This window comes from Gobius niger (genome assembly GCF_951799975.1).
Source record: "Gobius niger genome assembly, chromosome: 9".
In the NCBI taxonomy this organism is placed as follows: Eukaryota; Metazoa; Chordata; class Actinopteri; order Gobiiformes; family Gobiidae; genus Gobius; species Gobius niger.
Genome location: NC_136860.1, coordinates 6,610,762 through 6,634,424, shown reverse-complemented (window position 1 = coordinate 6,634,424; position 23,663 = coordinate 6,610,762). Strand labels below are relative to the sequence as shown.

Below are 23,663 nucleotides of genomic sequence, written 5' to 3'. Positions count from 1 at the left end.
GATTGTTTTCCATTTTAATTCATTTTTTACTTGAAAACATGTTTTGTGTTTTTTTACTTTATATTTGAATCTTTGTCACATTAGTTTGTCCTTTTTGCTTTTTTTTCCTGGTTAGTTTATACACAAGATCAGAAAGGAATCAGATTATAATTTATGAACATCAGAGAATGTTTACACGTCTCTTCAATAATCTGAAAATCCAGAAATCAGATGATGATCAGATTTTTGGGTCTCCATGGAAACATAGCCACTGCTTTTCACAATGAACTGATTACAAGAGCACAGGAGTGAGAAGAAGCTTCTGAAGAGAGAGGAGAAAGAATATTTCAAAGTCACTCCTATGATGGACGGTCCCTGGATGAAGCATGTCTGTGATGGAGCAGAGAACAGAAGCTCCTGCTCGTGCTGCCCACAGCTCCAGGGGGAGTGTCCAGTGCGGGGGGCCCTGAGGTTGGTGTGTCATGGGGTCCGTACTCCGCGGGCCTCACATGGACTCGAACTCGTCGATCCTCTGCTTGGTGTTGCCCTGGCGGATCTGCCGGAGCGTCTTGTACTTGTCCCGTCCGGCGCGCACGTTCTCGGCGTGCAGCAGGTCGTTGTGGGTCCGCTTTGAGTGGTCCCGGGCCGCCTCCAGGTCTGAGCTCAGCGTCTGGACACAGGACGGGAAGAGAAAGATATTATCACAATATTTCATTGACCTCTTAACTCCCGCCTTAACCCAGCTCATTTTCTCCAGTTCAGCTTGACCCAAATCTAAAAACTTCTTCGAAAAAAGCAACAAGCTCCAAACAAAGTTCCAGTCCACAAGCTTTTTGGATTTGGGTAAAGCCAAACTGGAGGAAAGGCGGGTGATACCATTTCAGCACTGTACATTCTAAAAAAAAAAACAGGAAATACAACCTCATTAACAACAAAAAACTTCAATAAAAACTGAATTAGGAAAATGATGCATAAAAGTGACTGAACTGTCTATAAAAGGATTAGACAGAGACACAAAGAGTTGGGACTTGTTTGAACATTAAAGTCCAGATGCACCGATACGTTTAGTCTCATGAATGTAACTTAGCTGATAAATATACCAACATGTGAAACATGTATCTGGAGGCAGGTGTGTGTCAATGTAAATGTATCTGAATTAGCCAAAAGGCTATAAATACATGTCCGTGGACAGTACGTGAATTCAAGTACGTCAGGTGCATGGTCTAGTGAGGCGGCTAAAGCTAGCTTAATGATACAACGGCTCCACAAGCGATTAACTATCAATAAACACATGACTTTTCATCATCCTCTGTTTGATCAGCACATCATTATCCTCACCATGTGTAAAACATGTCACAGTGTTTTAGCTGCTGAGCATTTCTTGCTCCTATTAATTAACACGATTTAGTCTTTAGCGCAAAACACTGGAAATAAATCAGAATAACAAGTTTCTCCTGTTAGTTTAGTAGAATACATGTATGTTAAGAGATGATGTCATTACTCTACATCCGGGTCCAGAGCTTTCGCCCTATTCACTCTGATGGGATTGATCTGATATTAACCTGCTGTCGAGCCGACTGCAGGCTCTTTTTAAACACCTGATCACACAGAAATATCACATTTACTAAGTCTTTTCTGACATGAATTGTTGTTATTGTTATTGTTGTTATTTCAGCAGGATATCCAGATAAATGTGTGTTTTTTGCTGTGTTTATCTCCGGAGCTCTCAACACTTTGGACCCAGAAGGAGCTTATTATTGTGTGTGACGCCACACTTAACAAACGTATTGAGGTGGTAACTATGGTAATTGTCAAAATGCATATTTCATGTCTTAGTTTGTTTCTCTGTAATTCATGAGGCCAATTCACATGAAACAAAAACTGTCACAAAGTTCAGTGTCCTCTCTTCCAGATCATATGAACGACGGTCTAATTATTTCCTCATAAAGGCGTCCAAAAGTGGAGACAAGATTCAAAAACATGTGTGTGATGTTGGTCAGTAGAAAGGACTTTCATCTGTAAGAATAATAATGGGGCAGGTTTGATTCAGATTCAGAAAACTATTTATTAATACTTTATAAATGTATTATTTATTAATACTTGATAAATAGGCCTAAAACATACAAATAAAATAAGTCAGCAGCATATCACCACCTGGAGTCATAATGGATCTAAAGACGACACATTAATGATTACAAATGAGATTCATCCTTGTTTTGCAGCTTAATAGCTGAAGGCATGAAAGACCCTGTTGCTGGCGGCACATTATAGCGCCTCCTAGAGGACATCGACAGAAACCTGAGGACAGAGTGTGCTCTGTTGGCTCACGATATGTTTGGCCTTATCAACTACTCGCTTCCCCCAGAGTGAACTTCAGTCATTTTAGAGCAGCTTTTTACAGTGAAGACCGTTCAGCCCATCGAACCAACAAATGAAAGAAAATGTCAAAAGACTTTCAACAAAATCATTGTAAAAGTAACATACAATTGTGTCAGACGTTGAAAGAAGCTCTGTTCTTTTAACGTCTGCATGATTGTGAATCCAATCACTGTCAAATAATGATCAGGGTAAACATTTGAGGACATTTTCTTTTTGTTTTTTAACCCTCACCCTGAGTTGTATTGGCACCCGCTCCGACTGAAATATAATTCTACAACGTGAACGCAACCTTTCAGTTTAGTAGAATATTGGACATTCACAATATGGCAAAGTTCCAATGGATTACCATGGCAACATCCTAGAGTTTACCATTAGAGCTGTGGCTGCCATTGACTACTGTATGACGCCATCTGCTGGAGAAAGTGCCCTATTGCAGTCACTTTAGTTGAGTGTGGTGAAGTGTTGTTTGAAGGGCTCCCCAACATCGGGACAACTTTAGAGTATCTTTTAAAAGTACCTACAAAGAGGTCACTGCAGAAACGTGTGCGTCTGAACCAAAATTCAAAACACTTTCAATCCAGTTCCAAACGTAGCGCAGTAGAAAGTACAGTTACCTGTAGATCCCTCTTGCGGCGCCGGCTCTTGTGTGTGTCTGTGTGCCTGTCACTGTCCTCACTCGGGGCCTCACTGGGGGCCTCCTCGGGCGGCTCCGGGGGGGCCAGGGCCGTCTTCAGCTCCTCCCGGGTCTTCTCTAGGTCCTCCTGCGCCGACAGGGCCTGAGGACACAAGCACCAGAGTCATGGACATGATCCAACACAGGACCCAGGACTCCGGGACGATAGAAATACTACTGTAACATGATGAATCTATTTAGTATTGTTTTATATATTAGTAAACCAGTCTGAGCCTATTCTCAGGTATTAAATCTGCTTCATTTGGGCTTTTTAAACTACTTTAGGACCTTAGCCTTAGTATTTTAGTCAAACTTGCTGACTGACTGATGTTGTTGAAAGATTAGTGGTTCTCAAACTTCAGTCTGAATACGTAGAAGTACCATCAATGTCAGGCTACAGTGGGAACCAGATGTTTACATAAACTTTATAAAAAGACACCTTTTCTCACCGTCTGGCATGAAACCAGAATTTACTTTTGCTTTTGTAGGTCAATCAGAATTAAAAAATATATTTCTATTTCTAAATTCCAGAAGAATGAGAGATAATTTCTACATGGTGTTATATTACTTTTTACTAAACCTTTGAACTGAATCAGTAAATCAAGACTGCCCTCTAGTGGTCACACACCCAAACTATGGTAGTTTGGACAAGACTATTCCCATAGCAGTCGGCAGCTGTAACTAATAAAGTTACATGAAGTAATCAGTAAAGTAACTAAGTGTGTGAGAGGTGATCGAGCCCGAGCTGCTGTGGTGGACACTCACTTTGTGCTGCCACTCCGACGCCTCGTCCTCCTTCTTCCGCTTGGCGTCCTCCAGAAGAGCGATTTTGGCAGTGAACTCGGCCAGCTCTGCAGCCTGCAGGCGCACACATCATACATTTTTACTTTTAACAATCATAATAATAATGCACGGTTTGATATAAAACATCTCCAGACTCTAGAACTCGAGTCCGAGCAACGTCACTTTAAAAGTAGGGATGCAGATAAAAGTAAACAGAAAGACTTCAGCACTGACTAAGTGTGACAGAGCTTTCTCTTTTCTACCACTTCCCCTCAGCCCAGGGTAATGGGACAGCCCTCGATTTGTCTTCACTTAAACAAGCACAGATATTTTGCATTTACATTAGGGGTGTGCTGAAAATACTGATGCATAGATGCATATTGATATTGAAAAAAAAAAGTACAGTATCCATACTCTAGCTCTAAGTATCAATAGCGTTAGGGGGCACTGTGGTGCCTGTGAGTTTCAAAAGAGGAATGGATGCAAGAAGAAACATGCATCTGCAAAGTGGAACAGTAGCTCCTTTCGTCTTCTTCTCCTGTTCCTTAACCCTCGAGGCGACGTCATGAGGTCGACCTTCAGGAACCTTTAGCAGTGAGGAACAGGAGCTTCAGTCAGGACAATCTGAACCTTCCTAACCCAGCGGAGGAACAACCACGAAGTTATGTCGCCAACGGCTGATTCATGAAAACAGAGCTGGTGCTGGCCCTTCAGGGGCCCTAAGCAAAAATCCAGAGTGAATCCATTTACGGTCAAAAACTGGTCAGTAGTGCAGGGCAGGAGGGGAACATAATGACCTCAATTCAGGCGCTGCCCCATGTGTGAGAACCACTAACCACTAAGCCACTGTGAGACTGGGATTTAGGACGACTACTAGTCTATTTCCCCCACTTCTTAAAATGGTAAATGGCAAATGGTCCCATTCTGTCACCTCTGGTCCCTGACCCACAGTTTGGGAACCACTGATTTAAAACTAACTGAAACCTGCACCTGACGTTTTTTTTCTGCCTGACCACTGGGGATTAGCCTGTGAGTAGCTCAATTTGTTATAGACTGTGCACATTCAGAGAACCAGAGTTACTGTAAGTAACGCATGAGAACCGTGTGGATTCAACTCCTCATCTATTCACCAAACTACTGTCCTGATTCTCCACTAGAGACAATAACAAGAGTTTAAATGAGTTTGTGGCCGATGCCCCGAGTCTGAGCAGAGAAAACATGAGAGCAGCGCCCGGGACCCGGGAGACAGACGGCCGAGCGGGGACACGAGCGGAGACCTCGCGCCTTGGGAGTGACCGGGGGAAAGCGGTCAGTCTCTCCTGCTCATCCACTTCAGCACACTGCTCCGTTTGGGTGTTATATGTGACAAAGTAGGCGGAGACTGAGCCTGTCCCCGACCTCCAACCCCCACCTGGACCGAGCATTTTTTCTCCAGTTTGGCTGTACCCAAATCTAAAGCCTTACTGGAAAAAATAGCGACAAAAACGAGACAAAAATGTGACAAAAAAAGTGTGAAATAGCGATGAAAAGAGACAAAAGAGCGACAAAAAAAGGGATGACAAAAGTGACAAAAAAGTGATTAAAAAAAAAGCCCAGCTGAGAGGGCAGAGCTAGAGCTAATCCTCCGCAGTGGAATGATCCGACTGCGCAGACGTTTACCAGCTGCTCGTGGGTCTTCTTCTGGTCCGCCGCCTGCTGAGCCAGCGCTGCCTTGGCCTCCTCCGCCGCCTGCCTCTCTCGGTCCAGCCTCTGGGCCTCGTCGGAAGCCCTCCTCCTCTCCTGCTCCAGCTCCAGGGCCCGGCGGGTCTGCTCCTCCAGCTCTGTTCACACACACCAGGACATCGAAAGAATGAAGAGACTCAGACTGAATGTTTTGATTCTGTTCTGACAATGACTGTGTGCAGAGGGGAGTTTGTTTCGTTTTTATGAGTGAAAAATATCGACACAAATTTCTCCTTGTTTCTTTCTGCAATTTAGCCTCTTAACCCCCCTGCCTTAATCGAGTGCATTTTTTACCCAAATCTAAAAGCTTCTCGACTGGAGCTTACCGCCTATAGGCCAGTGTAATGCCTCATTTGAAAGCTAAGACCTACAAAACTCATCAAAACTGATCGATTTCCTCGCATTATTGCTGTGTTGTTGTCACTTTTTACGTACATGCTCTTTTTTTGTCGCATTTTTGACAGCCTTTTGATCCTCATTTACTCCTCATTTTTGTCACTATTTTGACGCTTTTGTCAAGAAGCTTTTAGATTTGGGTAAAGCTGAACCGGAGAAAATGGTTAAGATGGGGTTAAGAGACTAAAACTAAACTAAAAGTTGTTTAATTATGAGACTAAAACTATGGCAGAAGTTTCCGGTGACAAAAACAGTGGTTCCCAACCTGCGGTACACGGACCCCTTGGGGGATTCTATTATTTCTGACATTTCAGATTATAAAAGAAAGGGAAAGGTTGTATTTTTGCAGTAAAATGTATAGTTTTGGGAATATTTTAGGTTTATTTTGAACGCAACATTGTCTTTTAACACATTGAGGCTGCACTGTTTTTGGGATTTAGCTGTAGAGTGCCGACAATCCAGACCATTTTTCAGGATATTTGTAGCACCACAGTGTATTCTATGTTATAGCCATGGACACATGCTATGGCTCATTTGAAAGCTGAGACTCTTCTGTTCAAAACAATTCTACGTGCCTCGGTTCCTGAGAAATTCAAAGCTAAACAGAGGCTTTTTTTTCTTCTAGAAATGGAGTTAATGCGTCTTTTATGCAACACTCTCCTTTCTGTCTAACTCCTCTCTCCTCCGCTCTCCTCTACAGGCACTAACGTTATGGAAAGAGGCAAATGCCGGAATATCTCAGTTTGAAGTAAATTTACAACGACACCATTGTTGACACGTTTTGAAACACGCGTATTATCGATCACTTTGTATCGCGTGTGCATTTAAACAGCCTGGTTCTGGATTGAAGACTTTAACAGGATGTTTCTCAGCCGTCCTTGGATCAATTTTAACAATTTAAAAACTCAGAGAAATGCTAAAATCTGTTTCGATCTTTCCATGTGAAGCTGCTCTGCTTTGTCAAATGTGCTCCAGAGAGCTACGCAACACCACGCCCCCTCGGACTGAAAAAAGAAAATAAAAGAAATGCAAAAACACATATGAAATGTCTAGATGTGACTTTTCATAAGTTTTTGATCGTCATTTATTTCACTTCTGTTCATCACAGAGCTACCAAAACCACACGTAAGGTGTATTAGAGTGTCTAGTTTTGTATTAAAAATAATCTTATATAAACCTTCATCTAAAAGATTTAAAAAAAACAACAACAAAAAAACACACAATAGCGACAAAAAAGTGACAAAAATATGGCGAAAACCCAACTAAAAAGTTATGATCGCTTTTGTAAGTCTTAGCTTTCAAATGAGCCGTTACACTGTAAGTCTCCAGTTGAGAAGATTTGGGTGAAGCCGAACTGGAGAAAATGTGGAGAAGTCATTGCTTTCTAAATAAACTGCTCCAACTCTTGAAGGAGGGGGTACACAGCACCACTAAAGGGTGCAAGAGCAAGACAAAAAAAAGGTTGGGAACCACTGGACAAAAATCTGACTAAATCAAAATTAAAGGCAAGACTAAAATTATCCAAGCTTCACTGACGGTTTGAAAGAGCCTCAGATCATTTACATTCTCAGCTCTGTGCTTTGTTTTTACTTGGAGAACAAACATGAAGCAGAGGACCTTCATTAGATCTTACTATAATGAACATTATAAATGCAAAGTTGACTAAATGAATGTTGTGAGCGAGGCGTTCGGGACCTTTCTGGGCCTTGTGCGTCTGCTCTTCAATCTGCCTGAGCCGCTCCATCAGCTCCCTCTTCTCCCTCTCCGTCCTCTCGCGGTCCCTCTCGGCCTGCTCCCGCCTCCTCTTCTCGCTCTCCAGCAGCGCTCTGCAGAAGCACACAGACAGGACAAATTGTACAGTTGAGCAGCTTCATATCGGTCTCCTCAGGGCTGTGTACTTTCCCCCTGGCTCTTCTCCCCGTCCACAAACTGCTGCGCCTCCAGTCACCAGTCCGTAAAGCTGATCAAGTTTGCGGACGACGCCACCCTCATCTCGGACGGTGATGAGTCCGCCTACAGGAGAGAGGTGGACCGGCTGGCGTCCTGGTGCAGCCACAACAACCAGGAGCTGAATGCCCAGAAGACAGTGGAGATGATTGTGGACTTCAGGAAAGACACAGCCCCACCTTCCCCCTTCGCCCTGACGGACTCTCCCAAACCCATCTCCATCGTGGACTTGTTCCATTTCCTGGACACCACCATCACCCAGGACCTCAAGTGGGAGCCAACCATCTGCTCCCTCATCAAGAAAGCCCAGCAGAGGATGTTCCTCCTGCGGCAGCTGAGGAAACTGAAGCTTTGTGTGTGCTGCTGAGAAGGTGATTGTTCGTGAGCTCCCATCTCTCAAGGACGTGTTCTCCTCCAGGACCCGGAGGCGCGTCGGTCTGATCACAGCTGACCCTTCTCACCCTGATTCTGTAGTGGTGACGTGTAACTGTGCTGTTCTACACTGTGGTCCTGACCTCTCCATCTGCTTGTGGTGCCGCTCCTCTCTGGCCTGGGCCTTCATCTGCTGGACCTCGATGGTGTCCGGCTTCCTCCGCCTCATGTACAGCTCGTGGTTGCCCATACACAGCAGCAGGATGCGCTTGTTTATCCTCAGCCGTGGCGCGTAGAACTCGAAATTCTGTCAGGGAAGCACATAGATCAGCATCATGGTTTGTCAGCATTTGTTTCACACATAGCAGGCGTTTTGGTGATAGTTTCAGTCCAGTTTCATGTATAGAAGCATTAGATGTTGAAAATATTATTAAGTGTTACCAAAATATCAACAAGAAAATACATCATAATGTGAACGCAGAGGAGAAGCGCAGAAGTTCAAATGATTTTGCGACAGGACGGTGAGCAGGACTGGCCGCTCAACTAAAAAAAAACCTTCAGAAGGTCCTTTCCTTCTGTAGAAACTTGGAGCTGTGACTTTCAGATGGACTTGGGCCCTTCCAAAACCATGTTCTCCTTTCTTTTTTGAGGATCCAGCCAACAGTTGAACCTTGGATCCAGGAGGAACAATGCGGTTTTCTTCCTGGTTGTGGCACACTGGACCAGCTCTATACTCGTATTGGTCTCCTCAGGGCTGCCCTTTGTCACCGGTTCTGTTCATCACCTTTATGGACAGAATTTCTAGGTGCAGCCAGGGGCCGGAGGGTGTCCGGTTTGGGAGCCTCAGGATCTCATCTCTGCTGTTTGCGGACGATGTTGTTCTGTTGGCTTCAACAAACCAGGACCTTCAGCTGCTCTGGGGCGGTTTGCAGCCGAGTGTGAAGCGGCCGGGATGAGGATCAGCACCTCCAAATCCGAGGTCATGGTTCTCCACCGGAAAAAGGTGCTTCCCCTCTTCAGGTCCTTGCCTCAAGTGGAGGAGCTCAAGTGTCTCAGGTTCACGAGTGAGGGACGGATGGAGCGTGAGATCGACAGACGGATCGGTGCGGCGTCAGCAGTGATGGATAGTAGTAGTAAGTGTACTACCAGCACACTTACTACCAGAAGTGTGCTGGTAGTAATACACATGTATTACTACCAGCACACTTCTGGTACACACACATCAGAGTAGTTTCACTGATATTACAGGTACAACTCAAATAAATGGACCTCACTCACCGGAGCCCTCTTGTCGATGGGTTTGATGACGAACTTCTTGTCTGTGAATGAGATGTTTCTGATCTCGCTCCAGGGGAAACCGATTTTAGGAGATAACCTGCGGGAAACACAAAGTTTGTGTCGGTTTAGCTTTGGGTCAAATGCTGAAATCACTTGAATGCAGAGTTGTACCTGTCCGTAGTAGTAGTAGTAATGGTAGTAGCAGTAGTAGTAGTACTCACTTGTCTGCGTGCTCATATATGTTGAGCCCCAGGGCGTCTACTCCTAACCACAGCTGGGTGCTTTTCTTGTTCTTGATCTGGAAGTAGTTGACTCCGTACATCTCCAGGTCCTGGGCTATCTTCAGGTACTCCATCATGGCATCCTCCCTGAGAGTACACACATACTCTCAACACTGCAGTACACGGTATACTCACGCGGGGGAAGGGGAGAGTACCTCAGCAGGCCGGTGTGCTCCATGTGCCACTTCTGGATCCTCTCCTCCCACTGCTCCTTGGTCAGTTTGTGCTGCTCCAGGACTCTGCACACAAAAGAGCAGTGAGTGCCTCAGTGGGAGTACCCAATCTGATAGCTTTAGAATGTCTCAGGGAATGAATACAGCCCAGTCAGCTCTTTCCAACCCCTCAAATCAGCTGATGTTTGAGTCTGAGGGAGTAGCTGGTCTGACCCCTGGTAGCCCGGGCGGGGCGAGTGAGTGAGTCCCTCTGAGGGAGTAGCCGCTCTGACCCCAGGTAGCCCGGGCGGAGTGAGCGAGTACCTCTGAGGGAGTAGCCGCTCTGACCCCAAGTAGCCCGGGCGGAGTGAGTGAGTACCTCTGAGGGAGTAGCCGCTCTGACCCCAGATAGCCCGGGCGGAGTGAGTGAGTACCTCTGAGGGAGTAGCCGCTCTGACCCCAGGTAGCCTGGGCGGTGGGAGTCCTGGCTGTAGTCGGCGTACTTGGCCTGCACGGCGTAGGAGGCCAGCAGCACGGCCGTCTCTGGGGGGCAGTAGTTGTCGTCGTTCAGGATGGCCTCCTTCACCTGCAGGAGCACCACAGAACATCACTCACATACCTCATTTCAGCATCGTTCATCCCACTCTGAGAGGAAGGACACATGTATTACTGCCACAAATCTTTAGTCTTTAATAAAAAGAGCCAGTCTTTGGAACGGCTCTTTGATATGAACGGATCCCAAAGACTCGGTTCCCAGGAAAGAGCCGTAAATCTCATCACTAATTAGATTAGAACTACTTTTTCACACAAATACATATTTAACCAAAGGAAAATAAGAGGTAAGCAATATAACTAGTAGATATCATTGCTCATGCAGAGGAATAGGGACATTTTTTTTAAAAAGAGATATCAATTGAAATCTTAAATGTATGGTTTTATTTTGTTAAAGGGACTAGATTGAGTTTAAAAATGTTTAAAATTGTGTTAATTATATGTTTTAAGGCTGTAAAATCCCACACACTTTATACACTTTCCTCACTAGTTCACAGGTTCTCCCTGATGCCTGGTGTCACTGTGTAATGTTTTTTTTAGATTCACGTCACAGACGTGGGGAGACAATCGTCGCTACGACCAAAGTTTTATCGTATCAGCTTCAGCTTCAGAAGGTGAGTGTTTAGCTGAGGTGAGCACCACATGCTAGCCGGTGTTTAATTTTGTGGAAAAGTGCAGAGAAAGTCCTGTAAAAGGCGGAGTCAGACCCGCTCATGCTGTGACTCTGGTGATGTGTGGTGTGTGCTGATGTGTTGACGGGACACTGACAGAGATCCTCTCTGCAGCGAGAGGATGACGCACTCTACGACTAGCCAATCAGGACGCAGAACACACTGGCGTTCATACGCTTTAGAAAAGCATACAAAATTGCACCAAAAAAATCTGCAAAACAGCAAGGCCGCGAAAGGTGAAACGTGTTGCAGCTCTATACCTTCTTTATTGAAACCTCTGCTACAAATAATAAATGTTTCATTTGAGAGATTAAAAAAAAATTAAAATCAAATTACTTAGCATATCAGCCATGCCAACCCCCTTCATATCGGTCGGTATCGGTATAGACAGTATGTCCCACACTATGCCACTCCTCTTCGACTGTAAAAAACTAGGCGCATTGAGTTGCCTTGTGTACGAAATGCACGGTATAAATAAAGTTGCCTTGCCTAGTGCACAGGGTGCAGTGTATGTAGACAATGAGTTTAGCTTCAGACGGTTCATCCTCCCAACTCCCCACTTCTCAAACTTAAAGAGACAATGGCAGAGGTGCATATGTTTCTGTGGGCTGGCGTTTACACTCCGCTGAGAGAGAAGCCAGGTAGGGTTGGGCGATGTTCCCTTAATTGGTCGTTGACGATGTTTACAGTGAACCATCGTGATGGACGATGATATTGTCCATCTCTCATTATAAGCATTTTTAAAGACATTTACATACATATACATTTACATAGCCCATATAGAAGCTGCATATTATTTATGTTAGGAAAAATGTGAGATTGCAGGATAAATGGATCTAAACTAAACATGATCTGAACAGAGTCACGGAACACGACTTTTGCAACAGAAATGTGTTAAAACTCATGCGTAAAGTCTGAGAGGAAAACGACTTATTCATAGCGTCAACTCCTCAATACCAAGGCTCTTATCACACTAATACAAATGTAAATCGGAGCTTATTATTTGCATTTGCTCAGTTTTAACGTTTAAAAAACAGTGGGTGAACGGGACAATATTTAGAAGTTTGCGTCGTAGCTTACGTTTTTGAAGCCGCTCCACGCACCGCCCGGTCCGTGTGCTCGCAACCTCGTACCTCCTGCACCGCGCCTCATTCTCTTCTCTCTCCCGGTCCTACATGAGGATATCTAAACCCATGCACGCTCAGCTAGGTCCGATGTGGGAGCATTTCGTCATTTGTAAAACTGTTTAGTTTTCGTACGAAGCAAAGCGAGACCACGCGGTGTTAAAGTGAAGCTTATTAGAGAGAGAAAGAGAGACCCGCAGCGCAGCGTCTTTACTTTGATATTACGGCTAACACATCATGTCTTCTGGCTTCTGGCAGGCTACTTAAACTAGCGTGTATATTAGTTATATTTGTGATTTAATTTACAGTGAAATCCCTGCAAAGTTTGAAGGTTTACAAGGCCTACAGAAGACCAGTGCGTGTTTCTGACAGGAGGGGGCGCGGCATCACGATGGTTGCTCTCCATCGTGATGTTGCCCATTCATCACGATGGACGATGACATCGTACATCGGAACAACCCTAAAGCCAGGGACAAACTTTTAATGCGACAGCCGTCTTGGAAAGTCCTTCTGTTTGACCTGTAAGAAGAACAGCTTCTGCGTGATCTCCTGGATCAGCTCCTCCGACACATCCTCTGGGAAGAACTTGACTCTGAACTTAAACTGCAGCGGGTTCTCCTTCTTCACGTCCTGCTGCGTCACCTGCACACACACACCACCAGGGGGAGCCAAAACACCACGCGGCATTACTTAGGAGCAGCAAATGGGCCATTGAAATAAATGGGCACAATTGATTGAATGTACAAAGGTTTCTTTTTCTGGCAGTGCTATGGCAGTGCTGGCATTGAAACTGTCTGCAAGGAGGCTATAGATTCAAGATTCAAGATTCAAGAATGATTATACAGGCTTTGAAAATGCAGTGGACACTTCTTCTATTTATGGTGCAATGCAATCCATTAAACACTGATCAGAGCGCTTCTGCAGTAGAAGAAGAAATGACCAAAGCAACAAAATGTTTTGCATGGGATGATTATTTTTGTATGCAGGTTGTTCAAATATTGGTGTAATTTAAAGGCCCTGACACAACAGTATTGAAATTCGTTTTATCCTCCTTTCATGTATTAAAGTGATAGTCTGTAACCAATTTGCACCTGGGGACCTCATATGTCGTATTGTTCAATGGTTTTGGGGCCGGGCTGTCCTACAACCTGTGTGTGAAATGTGTGTGAAATGCACGGTATAAATAAAGTTGCCTTGCCTTGCCTTAAACATCACTCTATAAGCAAACACACAGGGCCAGATCTTGTGGTTCATAGCTCAGGCTGTATAAGGACGAGGACACAGACGGGTGGCGCTCCTTGCAATCTTCAGTGTCATACCTGGCGCAAAAAGTGGGCAGGACAGGAGGGGGGGGCAGACTGGCATTGCGATGTTGTGGTGCCGCCCCCTCCCCATGCTTTCCCCAGACCTGCGGAAGGCGGTGGGTTGCGAGGGGGGGGGGTCCTCGTGTACACGCGTAACATGCGTGATGCAACGCGCAATGTTTAAAAAAGATTAAAGAAATAAAACTGTCCCTCCACTGCTGCAGCCACTCGCTGCAGATCCAAGATGAGCGGGCGGGACAGAGAGGCAGCAGCCTCGCGTTGGACACCGCTCGAATGCGCAACGTTACGTAATGTAAAGGATTTAATTGATCAGAAACTGTTATATCGGCTGTGGAGGAGTTGCAGAGTTATGTATAGTTGCAAGAAAACTGTAGCGTATTGGAACATTTGCGCAACAGCTGCAAGATTCTTGGAGCGGCTGAATTGAAAAAAAGTTGCTATGTAAAATGCGCTTCTTTCTTTTGGACTGAGCTTTGGCTACACAAGGAGCGTCATCAGGAGGAACACGATGGAAATGTCTCCTTAAAAAGCAGTTTAGACATGATGTTGTGGCACTTGAGGGCGTGTGTGGTTTATTTATGGAAAACTGTTGTTGTTTTGGTGTTAGGGGTGTGCGTGTTGATCTACTGTATCAAAGTAAGCCCGTGCGTAACCTACGCTCAAACAGACTTTTCAAGGCAATTTCCCTTTTGTTTTCAATTTGACGTCGATTCTAAGGAAGAAGATGAGGCAGCGCGATGTAAAGAGGAACATAATGTGAAGGTTGCCACAGAAGAGTAACTCGAGTGCTGCTTATAATGAACCACGCCTCAGTCGGCCTCTTTTTCTTAAATAACGCCCTCTCCCTAGTGCCGCAGCCTTCAGCGCAAAACCTGCGCCACATGCAAGATCGCGCGTGCACCACGTTGCGTTTAGAGTTGCGCCAGTCACAAGATCTGTCCCAAAAAGTGTTTGATCAAAAGACAATGAAGGGGCATCGCTGCACTATCATTGAAAAATGTAAAATGATCACATTCGATAAGTTTGTCTTTAAAAAAAATATCTTGCTCCATCTGTAATGTGTCAGTAAGTATAAAAATACACTAATGGAGGAGTGAGCACCACAGCAGAGAGGGTCAGTCTGCTCTCAGTGAAAGGGACACAGTTATGGAGCTAAAGTCCCAGACGGACCAAAATAATCGTGACCCTAAATGTTATTATCGTCCCCTCCCTAGTGCGAATAGGGCTCTAGTTCACATAATGAGGAGAGGAGGAACAAAATTTCAAAAGAAAAACGATCAAGCTCCGGCCCCTCACTCCTGATTGGACCTGACAGGCCGGCTCCCAGGAAAGCTCGTCTCATTGGTCAAAGGGATAGCCCGGAGATTCTGGTTAGTTGCTGGAATAGGCAAAGGGAGGGACTTTAGACCAAATATCATTATTTAATATTTAGCTACGTCAAATTTCAGACCCAATTATACACAACCAACTGTTAAACTTACAGACTATCACTTTAAATATGCAGTGGTGTGTGTAAAAAGATTGTCCATGTCATTATATTGCATTTTCAAAGTCTAGTTACTGTGGCTGTGACCCTGAAAGTTGTGAAACGTGTTCATAAACTCATCCCCGTGAAGACATGTGGATGTTAGAGAAATGAGTTTGCTTTCATGCTGTGACAAACGTGCAGAAATATGCAGTGTATGTACGAAAATGCTCCGACCCTTTTGTTGTGCTTGAGCCAGGTGACGTAGCCTTTCCGGTCAGAGTACTGCAGGCCAAAGAACCACACCTCCCGCAGGCCCACCGTCTTCACCACCTGCACAACGCACACCCATCAGGGAGGTTTGACTTGTCCAAGGCACATGCATTCAGCACACACGGACAAGCAAAACACAATAGTTCAAATACAACACAATCAACAACAACAATCCATCATCATTAATGTCATGAAAATCAGTTCCCATGGGCCACTCTAATGCCAACAGAGAAAAAAGCAACAGCGCTTGGAAATCTCTCTCAGCCCTCGAAACAACCAAGTCACTTCCTTTTCGTGCTGTCCCTGGACCAACAGCATCAAAACTCGATCTCTAAGGATAGAAAGATATAGGATTTGTTTCTGTTCCTGCTTTTGGTACTTTTAGTTTTGCTATACCAGTAGTTCCTAAACTTTTTGTTCCCGATACAATACTGGTATTGTTAAACGGTGGCCGGACCTGTCCCTGATGCCCTTAGAGTAGTGAAGTCTATCCTCTGGGCGACAGGAAGCCAATGCAGAGCCCTGAGCACTGGACTAATGTGGTCCTATTTCCTGGCTCTAGTCAGGACTGGAGCGGCGGCATCTCGCAGCCCGTTTCGAGTAGGGATGTCACAATTAAAACATTTTGAGTCACGATTATTGTGAGGGAAAAAATGCAATTTTACGATTATTCACGATGATCAAAATTAAGGAAGACAATACTGAATATTTCTGAGAGAATGTTAAGTTATCTTTTATCTTATACCCTGACAAAAATAAATACATACATTTATTACTATACCTACAAGTACCTAAGTATCTAAATAAATGATCCTTTCAGCTGATTTCCGTGCGCTGCCTCACATGGTTTCACATTTGTTTCTACCGCGACACAGACACAGCTGTACATGGTTCTTTTGGGACTCTTCCTTTGGATCAGATTTGCTCTCTGCACCAGTGTTAATTTCGTCGACTAAAATATTTAGTCTTAATTTTAGTCAAAGTGATATTTTTGCCGACTAAAATTGGACTAAAACTAAATTAAAAGTTTCTCATGAGACTAAAACTATGACTAAAATGTCCAGATATTTTAGTCGACTAAAATAAGACTAAATAAAAATGAAAAGGAGCGACTAAAATCATCCAAACTTCTATTGACCGTCTGAGAAAGCCTCATATAATTTAAATTCACTGCCAAATGAACAGGTCTGTGCTTTATTCATGTAGAAGCAGCTCCATGAAGTCGAGGACCACGATTAAATATGATTATAATGAATATTATAAATATAAGTCGACTAAATTAGTCTTCATTTTAGTCGACTAAATTGACATGCAATTTTAGTCGACTAAAACTAGACTAAAATTGAAACGTTTTTTTTTACTAAATCTTGACTAAAAAGACTAAGACTTAAAGGAATAGGCCACCGTTTTTACATACTAAGATATGTTCTTACCTCACTTTAGACGTGTTAATATATCCCCGTCTGGTCTTTGTCCGTGTGCTCTGTCAGGCAAACGGAGCACATACGCAGCCTCTCCCACATGTCACATAGCTCCAAAAAAGCTCACGATAGAAGCTACCAAGCTCTTCCACGTGTTCCCTATTTAAATAAAGTTACGTGAAGTGTTTTCATGCGAAGTATATTTACCCAGAAATGTAGCATGTCGATTTTATAAGCAGATAAAAAGGGGGACTATATTGTGAGGCGTAATGATACGAGGAGTAAAACGTTTAAATAGTACGTATTTAAATAGGGAACACGTGGAAGAGCTTGGTAACTTCTATCGTGAGCTTTTTCGGAGCTATGTGACATGTGGGAGAGGCTGCGTATGTGCTCCGTTTGCGTGACAGAGCGCACGGACAAAGACCAGACGGGGATATATTAACTCGACTAAAGTGAGCTAAGAACATATCTTAGTATGTAAAAACAGTGGCCTATTACTTTAAACTAAAATAAAATACGTTATCAAAATTAACACTGCTCTGCACATTGGATTATTAATCCTGGCGCTGACTTCTTGTTTTTCAGGGTTGATTTATCACTGGACACTGTTTCTTCAGGCTTTACCGGTGAGTGTGCACCGTTTGGCCAAAGATACACGGCTCAGGAGGCGTGACCGCGGTTTAGAGAGGCCTTGAGCAGCCGTATACAGGAGGAGGTAAAGCACGTCATGGTGTGTACAGATCCCCTCACACGCTCTCCCATTCACTCTCTCATTCAGCCACCAGTGTACACAGGCACTGGAGGCAAGGTGGGTGAAGTGTCTTGCCCAAGAACACAACGGCAGTGTGCCTCTTCAGGAGCTGAGATGCAAACCTCTGACCTTCCGATCATGAGACGTCCCGTTGATCGCCGGCTCAGGACGAGGATTCAAACCACTGCAAAGGTGTGTGTGCCTGTGGACTTGCCTCACCTGGTCGAAGAGCTGCTTGCCCGTGGTGTTGGGCTGGATGGCAAACTCCAGCTCCGCGTCCATGGTGGTGACGCGCACATTGATCTGCAAAGGCAAAAAAACTTCAGGACGTGACGCGACAGGTTAGAATAAATCTGAAATACATTTTTCAACTAGCTTTTGGATTTGGGTAAAGGCACTAACTTCTTAACCCCTTAACCCCCGCCTTAACCAAGCACATTTCCTCCAGTTCGTCTTTTCCCAAATCTAAAAAACAACTTGAAAAAACACTAAAAGAGCGACAAAAACCTAACAAAACGGCAGAAAAAGGGATGAAAAAGCAACAAAACAGTTACAAAAACGCGGTTTATAGGTCTTAGCTTTCAAATGTGCCGTTACGCTGGCCTATAGTCTCTAAACTCCAGTTGAGAAGCTTCTTTATTTGGGTAAAGCCGAACTGGAGAAAATGTCCTCGGTTCAGGTGGGGGTTAACCTGGAGGGCCACCAACAATGACCAAAACTGGTTTTATTCATACTGATTATTTTTAAACTGCTCGACTAAACTAAACTGAACCAAACAAAACGATTTTCAATCTCCCGGGGTCGACATCACGACTCATCCAAACACCAATGAGAAGATGGCGTTGGCTTTTACGACTCCTGTCTCACAGCCGTGTGTTTGTTCCTGGACTCCTGCTGACCCTCACACCCTCTCTCTAATTACCTCTATTGACTTGGATAATTTTCATTACACAAATGAAAACTGACTGTTGAAATATTAATAGGCTCTGAGCTGACAGCGTGTACCCCCCACCCCTCCCTCCACTGGCCCCTGGGGGACGTCCTCCTACAGGGCGACATGTGCAAAACGCTGCAGGCTTTAATAATTCAAGCCTTCCCCTGCACAGTACCACATTTACTATACACATTCACATCATGTGGTCAGAGGGAATGCTTAACGTCCTTATTTCACCACACTGTACAAACTCTAATGTCTGACATACAGTGTTTCTACACATATTTCAATTTGAAACTTTCAGTGGAACCTCGTCTCTGTTTCTGACCCTCACCAGTGGACTCTCCTCTCACCTGTAACACCCTGTGGACCCCCTCTCACCTGTCCCGCCCTGTGGACCCCCTCTCCCCTGTCCCGCCCTGTGGACTCCCCTCTCACCTGTCCTGCCCTGTGGACACCTGTCCCGCCCTGTGGACTCCCCTCTCACCTGTAACGCCCTGTGGACTCCCTCTCACCTGTCCCGCCCTATGGACTCCCCTCTCACCTGTCCCGCCCTGTGGTTCCCTCTCACCTGTCCCGCCCTGTGGACTCCCCTCTCACCTGTCCCGCCCTGTGGTTCCCTCTCACCTGTCCCGCCTTGTGGACTCCCCTCTCACCTGTCCCGCCCAGTGGACTCTCCTCTCACCTGTCCCGCCCTGTGGTTCCCTCTCACCTGTCCAGCCCTGTGGACACCTGTCCCGCCTTGTGGACTCCCCTCTCACCTGTCCCGCCTTGTGGACTCCCCTCTCACCTGTCCCGCCCAGTGGACTCTCCTCTCACCTGTCCCGCCCTGTGGTTCCCTCTCACCTGTCCCATCCTGTGGACTCCCCTCTCACCTGTCCTGCCCTGTGGACTCCCCTCTCACCTGTCCCATCCTGTGGACTCCCCTCTCACCTGTCCCATCCTGTGGACTCCCCTCTCACCTGTCCCATCCTGTGGACTCCCCTCTCACCTGTCCCGCCTTGTGGACTCCCCTCTCACCTGTCCCGCCCAGTGGACTCTCCTCTCACCTGACCCGTCCTGTGGACTCTCCTCTCACCTGTCCTGCCCTGTGGACACCTGTCCCGCTCTGTCGACCCCTGGACTCTCTCATCACCTGTCCCTCAGGTGTACCGCCTGTGGACCCTTGGACCATCCCCTCGCATGTCCCAGCCCATGGACCCCTTGACCTTCCTCTCACCTGACCCGCCCTGTCGACCCCTGGACTCTCTCCTCACCTGTCCCTAAGGTGTACCACCTGTGGACCTGTTGACCTCCCCCTCACACTTCCCTCACAAGTACTGCCATGTGAACTCTCCTCCCCCCTGTCCCAGCCTCATCTGTTCTGTACTTGTCCCTCTCTTGTCTGAACGGTCCTCTCCTCTTTAGATCATCTACGTCCAGGTGGTGGGATGCAGGGGGTAGGGGCTGTTCCCTGCAGGTCTGGTGTTGTGTTACCACGGCCACAAAAGCCTGTCAGTCACATTCTCCCAAAGAGGGAGAGCAAGCTAACGCTAGCAAAAATACATTGAGCAGCTAAGTCTAACGGCTATAGGAAAGACGAGCTAACTGCACACATACGACAGTTGTTGCACCGTCCTATTTCTATCTTCTCGCCAGTTAAACTCCTGTCTCCCAGGCCCTGCTCTCTCAGATGGAGTTCAGAAGTTGAATGTGCAGGTGCTGAGTGCTGGAGGCATAAACCTGATCACAGACACAGCTTTAGCATCACTACAGCAGTTCTCTGCCGGCATTAACCACGGCGCATAACATTTCATCCAACACATACAATAAAACACTAGCATTGATTTTATTACAGACATTGTTATGGTTGAAAATAGCTCAATAAATTAACACTTAAATAGATTGTGTTCGGGTGTCTCAAATCACCCTTTTCCTATATGCACCCGCTAAACTGCCGGTGTTTTTCCATTTGGTGTAGCATAGCGCATACATACACCCGTCTGACCTTTTTTTTTTTTTATAAAGATGTCTGTCATTTTCTCTGCTGTGTCCAGCACTTTGGTTTACAAACAAATAAAGTTGAATTGGATTCTTGAATTATCACCACTGCATGCCCTTCATGTATTTTTTAAACATTAGAAGGACCGCGTTTTAATGAGAAACTTCCATTTTGAGTATTGACCTGCATTTGATCTGCACGGCAACAGGGTGAAGACATATCTACGTCCTCCACAGAACCACTGGCCACCTCAGCCTCTCATCTTCTGAAATCCAAACAGAACTGTACCTATTTGTAAATGACACTGAGTTAATGTGATGGTATACGGTATACAAATGTATACAAATGTAATTTTAATGTTGTGTAAATTGCTTTTATTGATAAGTGTCATGCATATAGTACCCACAGGATATACTGGTGACACTCGGAAAATTAGAATGTCGTAAAAAAGTTTATTTATTTCTGTCATTCAACTTAAAATCCATCCATCCATCCATCCATCCATCCATCCATCCATCCATCCATCCATCCATCCATCCATCCATCCATCCATCCATCCATCCATCCATCCATCCATCCATCCAACCATCTATCCATCCATCCATCCACCCACCCACCCATATCCATCCACCCATCCATCCATCCATTTATCCATGCATTTATCCATCCATTTTCTTCCACGTCCGTTGCCGGGTCGTGGGGGCTGTTGGAGCTGCCCAAAATCACATTGCACCAGCCCCTTATAGCTCCTCCTGCAGGTGGAGGGTCCATGGGAGGACGGCCTCACGAGCCTGTTGGTCTCTCATAAGGGGCTCAACTTAAAATGTGAAACTAATATATGATAAAGACTCATGACATGCAAAATGACATATGTCAAGATTTTGTTTTCATTCAGATGATTTTGGTTTACAGCTTGTAAAAACTCCAAATTTAAAATCTCAGAAGATTAGAATACTACATGAAATCGATAAAAAAGGTTTTTAAACAGAGAAATGTGGGTCCTCTGAAAACTATAATCCTGCAAATGTACTAAGTACAAGACTGCCTTAATGCGGTTGCGTGGCATGGACGCTCTGTTATGGAAGACCAGGATTCTTCAACATTAGCTCATGTCCAGGATCCGTCTGTGTGTGGAGGCTCTTAATGCACTGACCCCAGCCTCAGCCCACTCCTTGTGAAGGTCCCCCACACTTTTGAATGGCCTTTTCCTGACAGTCCTCTCCAGACTGTGCTCATCCCTGAGGCTTGTGCAGATTTATCTTCCACTGAACTGCTTTGATCCAGCACTTTGAGAACATCCAGGTTCTTTCGCAGTTACCTTCTGAGCCTGGTTTTCTGTATAACTGTCAGGTCAGCGGTCTTCCTCATGATGGTGAATTCTACTGAATCACTGAGAGATCATTTAAAGTCTCAGGGACCCTCTGCAGGTGTTTTGGATTCATTAGCTGATGACAATATACAACAGCTACAATATAGTCCCTTTTCACAATATTCTAATCTTCTGAGGTTTTCAATTGGGTTTTTTAGTAGTAGTAGTGGTAGTAGAAGTAGTAGTTTATTTGGTCATTTCAATCCTTTAAACATTCAACAAACACTTCCATTATTTGATCTATCAAGCCAAGGCGCATTGAGTTGCCTTGTGTACGAAATGCGCGGTATAAATAATAAATAAATTGCCTTGCCTTACCTTCATTTGTTATCATTTAGATAATTATGGCTCACCGCTCCCAAATAAAACATCTGAGTAAATTAGAATATTTTGAAAATGGACTGTAAGCCATAATCATCCAAATTTATTTATTTATTTATGGTTTATTTGGTAGGGACAGTGCAAGTTAATGAACAAGCCACACCGGATTGTAGCCTTAGGCTAATTTTCATCCGTCGTCCCCCATGCGCACTCTCAAACACACTCTCATACATCCTGGCCTATTGTACATGTTTTTAGTGGTAGGGGAAACCGGAGTACCCGGAGGAAACCTACGCAGACACGGGGAGAATATGCAAACTCCACACAGAAAGGCCCCGTCCTTGGTGGGAATCGAACCCGGACCTTCTAGCTGTGAAGCACAAGCACTAACCGCTGTGCTACCGTGCCAAATGAATTGACATGTGTCACTTTGTATCTTTATCATATATTAGTTTCACATTTTAAGTTGTATTATAGAAATAAATGAACTTTTGAACGATATTCTAATGTTCCGAGTTTCACCTGTAGATGTGTAGAAACCAAACCAAGATACGGAAGTGGTCATCGCGCTCTTCCAAAACATTAAAGATGACGTGTGCGGCTCCTGATGCACTGTTTTCTCTTGCTCTTTTGTCTGTTTTAAATATGAAACAGTGTTTTATTGGCCGACATTAACGTTGACTTGAAAAGGCTTCCTGCAGCTGTTCCTGCGCCATATCTGGTGTTGCTCTCATTGGTTGATGCCGCTGTCAATCACACCCAACGGGAAATCACTGAGATCGCGCTCACTCTCACATACTTTCTTTGAATAAGCATGTAGTTTGGCAGGACAGGCAAGTTCTGTGCTATGTTGAATTGAAATGTCTCAAAGATTTCCCTCCACAAATCCGCCATACTGCCCTTTAATCGCATCACTAAAGTTCACTAGCCTGGCATCCAGACTAATCTCCGATGTTTATTAATTAATAAACAGGAGACTAGCCTGGCGACCCTGTCGTAGAAAAGCTACTGCTGGAGGCGGGACTAATGTGGGACAACCGAAGCGCAGCCAGTGAGAACATAGCAGATGTGACGACAGAAACAGCGACAAGAAAGTTGTATCATTCGGACATTAACAATGGCGCTCCTGCCACACGGAGTTCAGTAAATGACTTCTGTCGTTTATGTCAGAGAAACTTAAGAATACAAGCATACCGGAGCGTTACGTGAAGTGGTTGCTTGTGTTGAAAAACTAAAAACAAAGGCGCAACAACGTGACGCCCGTTCAGGGAGCTGCTCTGATTGGTCGGTAGGCTCCATATCGCTGCGTCACTTCCTTTGAAAGCGCGCAATGGAGTGTTGCCAGACCCTCTTCTGTAAAGAAGCGGAGTCTGGTTGGCGAGACTAAAACTTCACCACCTCTCTCGCTGTTGACAAGGGCTGTTCTGTAGCCTGAATGGACTCACCGGATTGGGCATCTCGCCCACTTGTGGTCCTCCCTTCTCCAGACAGGTCCAGCTCCAAAGCTCCAC

The 23,663-nt window shown here is 45.1% G+C and overlaps 1 protein-coding gene across 1 annotated transcript; it reads right to left on the bottom strand.

The window, feature by feature from the left end:
• Window positions 1–439: 439 nt before the first annotated feature.
• Window positions 440–23,663, bottom strand: LOC306967752 (radixin-like). The gene is made up of 14 exons (XM_079562926.1): window positions 23,598–23,663; window positions 17,767–17,850; window positions 15,337–15,432; window positions 12,829–12,951; window positions 10,397–10,548; window positions 9,966–10,049; window positions 9,751–9,897; window positions 9,530–9,626; window positions 8,395–8,558; window positions 7,628–7,758; window positions 5,474–5,634; window positions 3,797–3,889; window positions 2,973–3,134; window positions 440–649 (listed from the first exon to the last, which is right to left on the bottom strand). The coding sequence occupies exons 1-14, from the start codon at window positions 23,607–23,609 to the stop codon at window positions 485–487; spliced, it is 1,671 nt and encodes a 556-aa protein (XP_079419052.1). The 5' UTR covers window positions 23,610–23,663; the 3' UTR covers window positions 440–484.

Coding starts and splice junctions, on each gene's coding strand:
- LOC306967752 (XM_079562926.1), bottom strand. Junction 9,898..9,965: donor GAGCACACCGGCCTGCTGAG/GTACTCTCCCCT, acceptor GTGTACTCTCAG/GGAGGATGCCATGATGGAGT. Junction 9,627..9,750: donor ATATATGAGCACGCAGACAA/GTGAGTACTACT, acceptor TGTTTCCCGCAG/GTTATCTCCTAAAATCGGTT.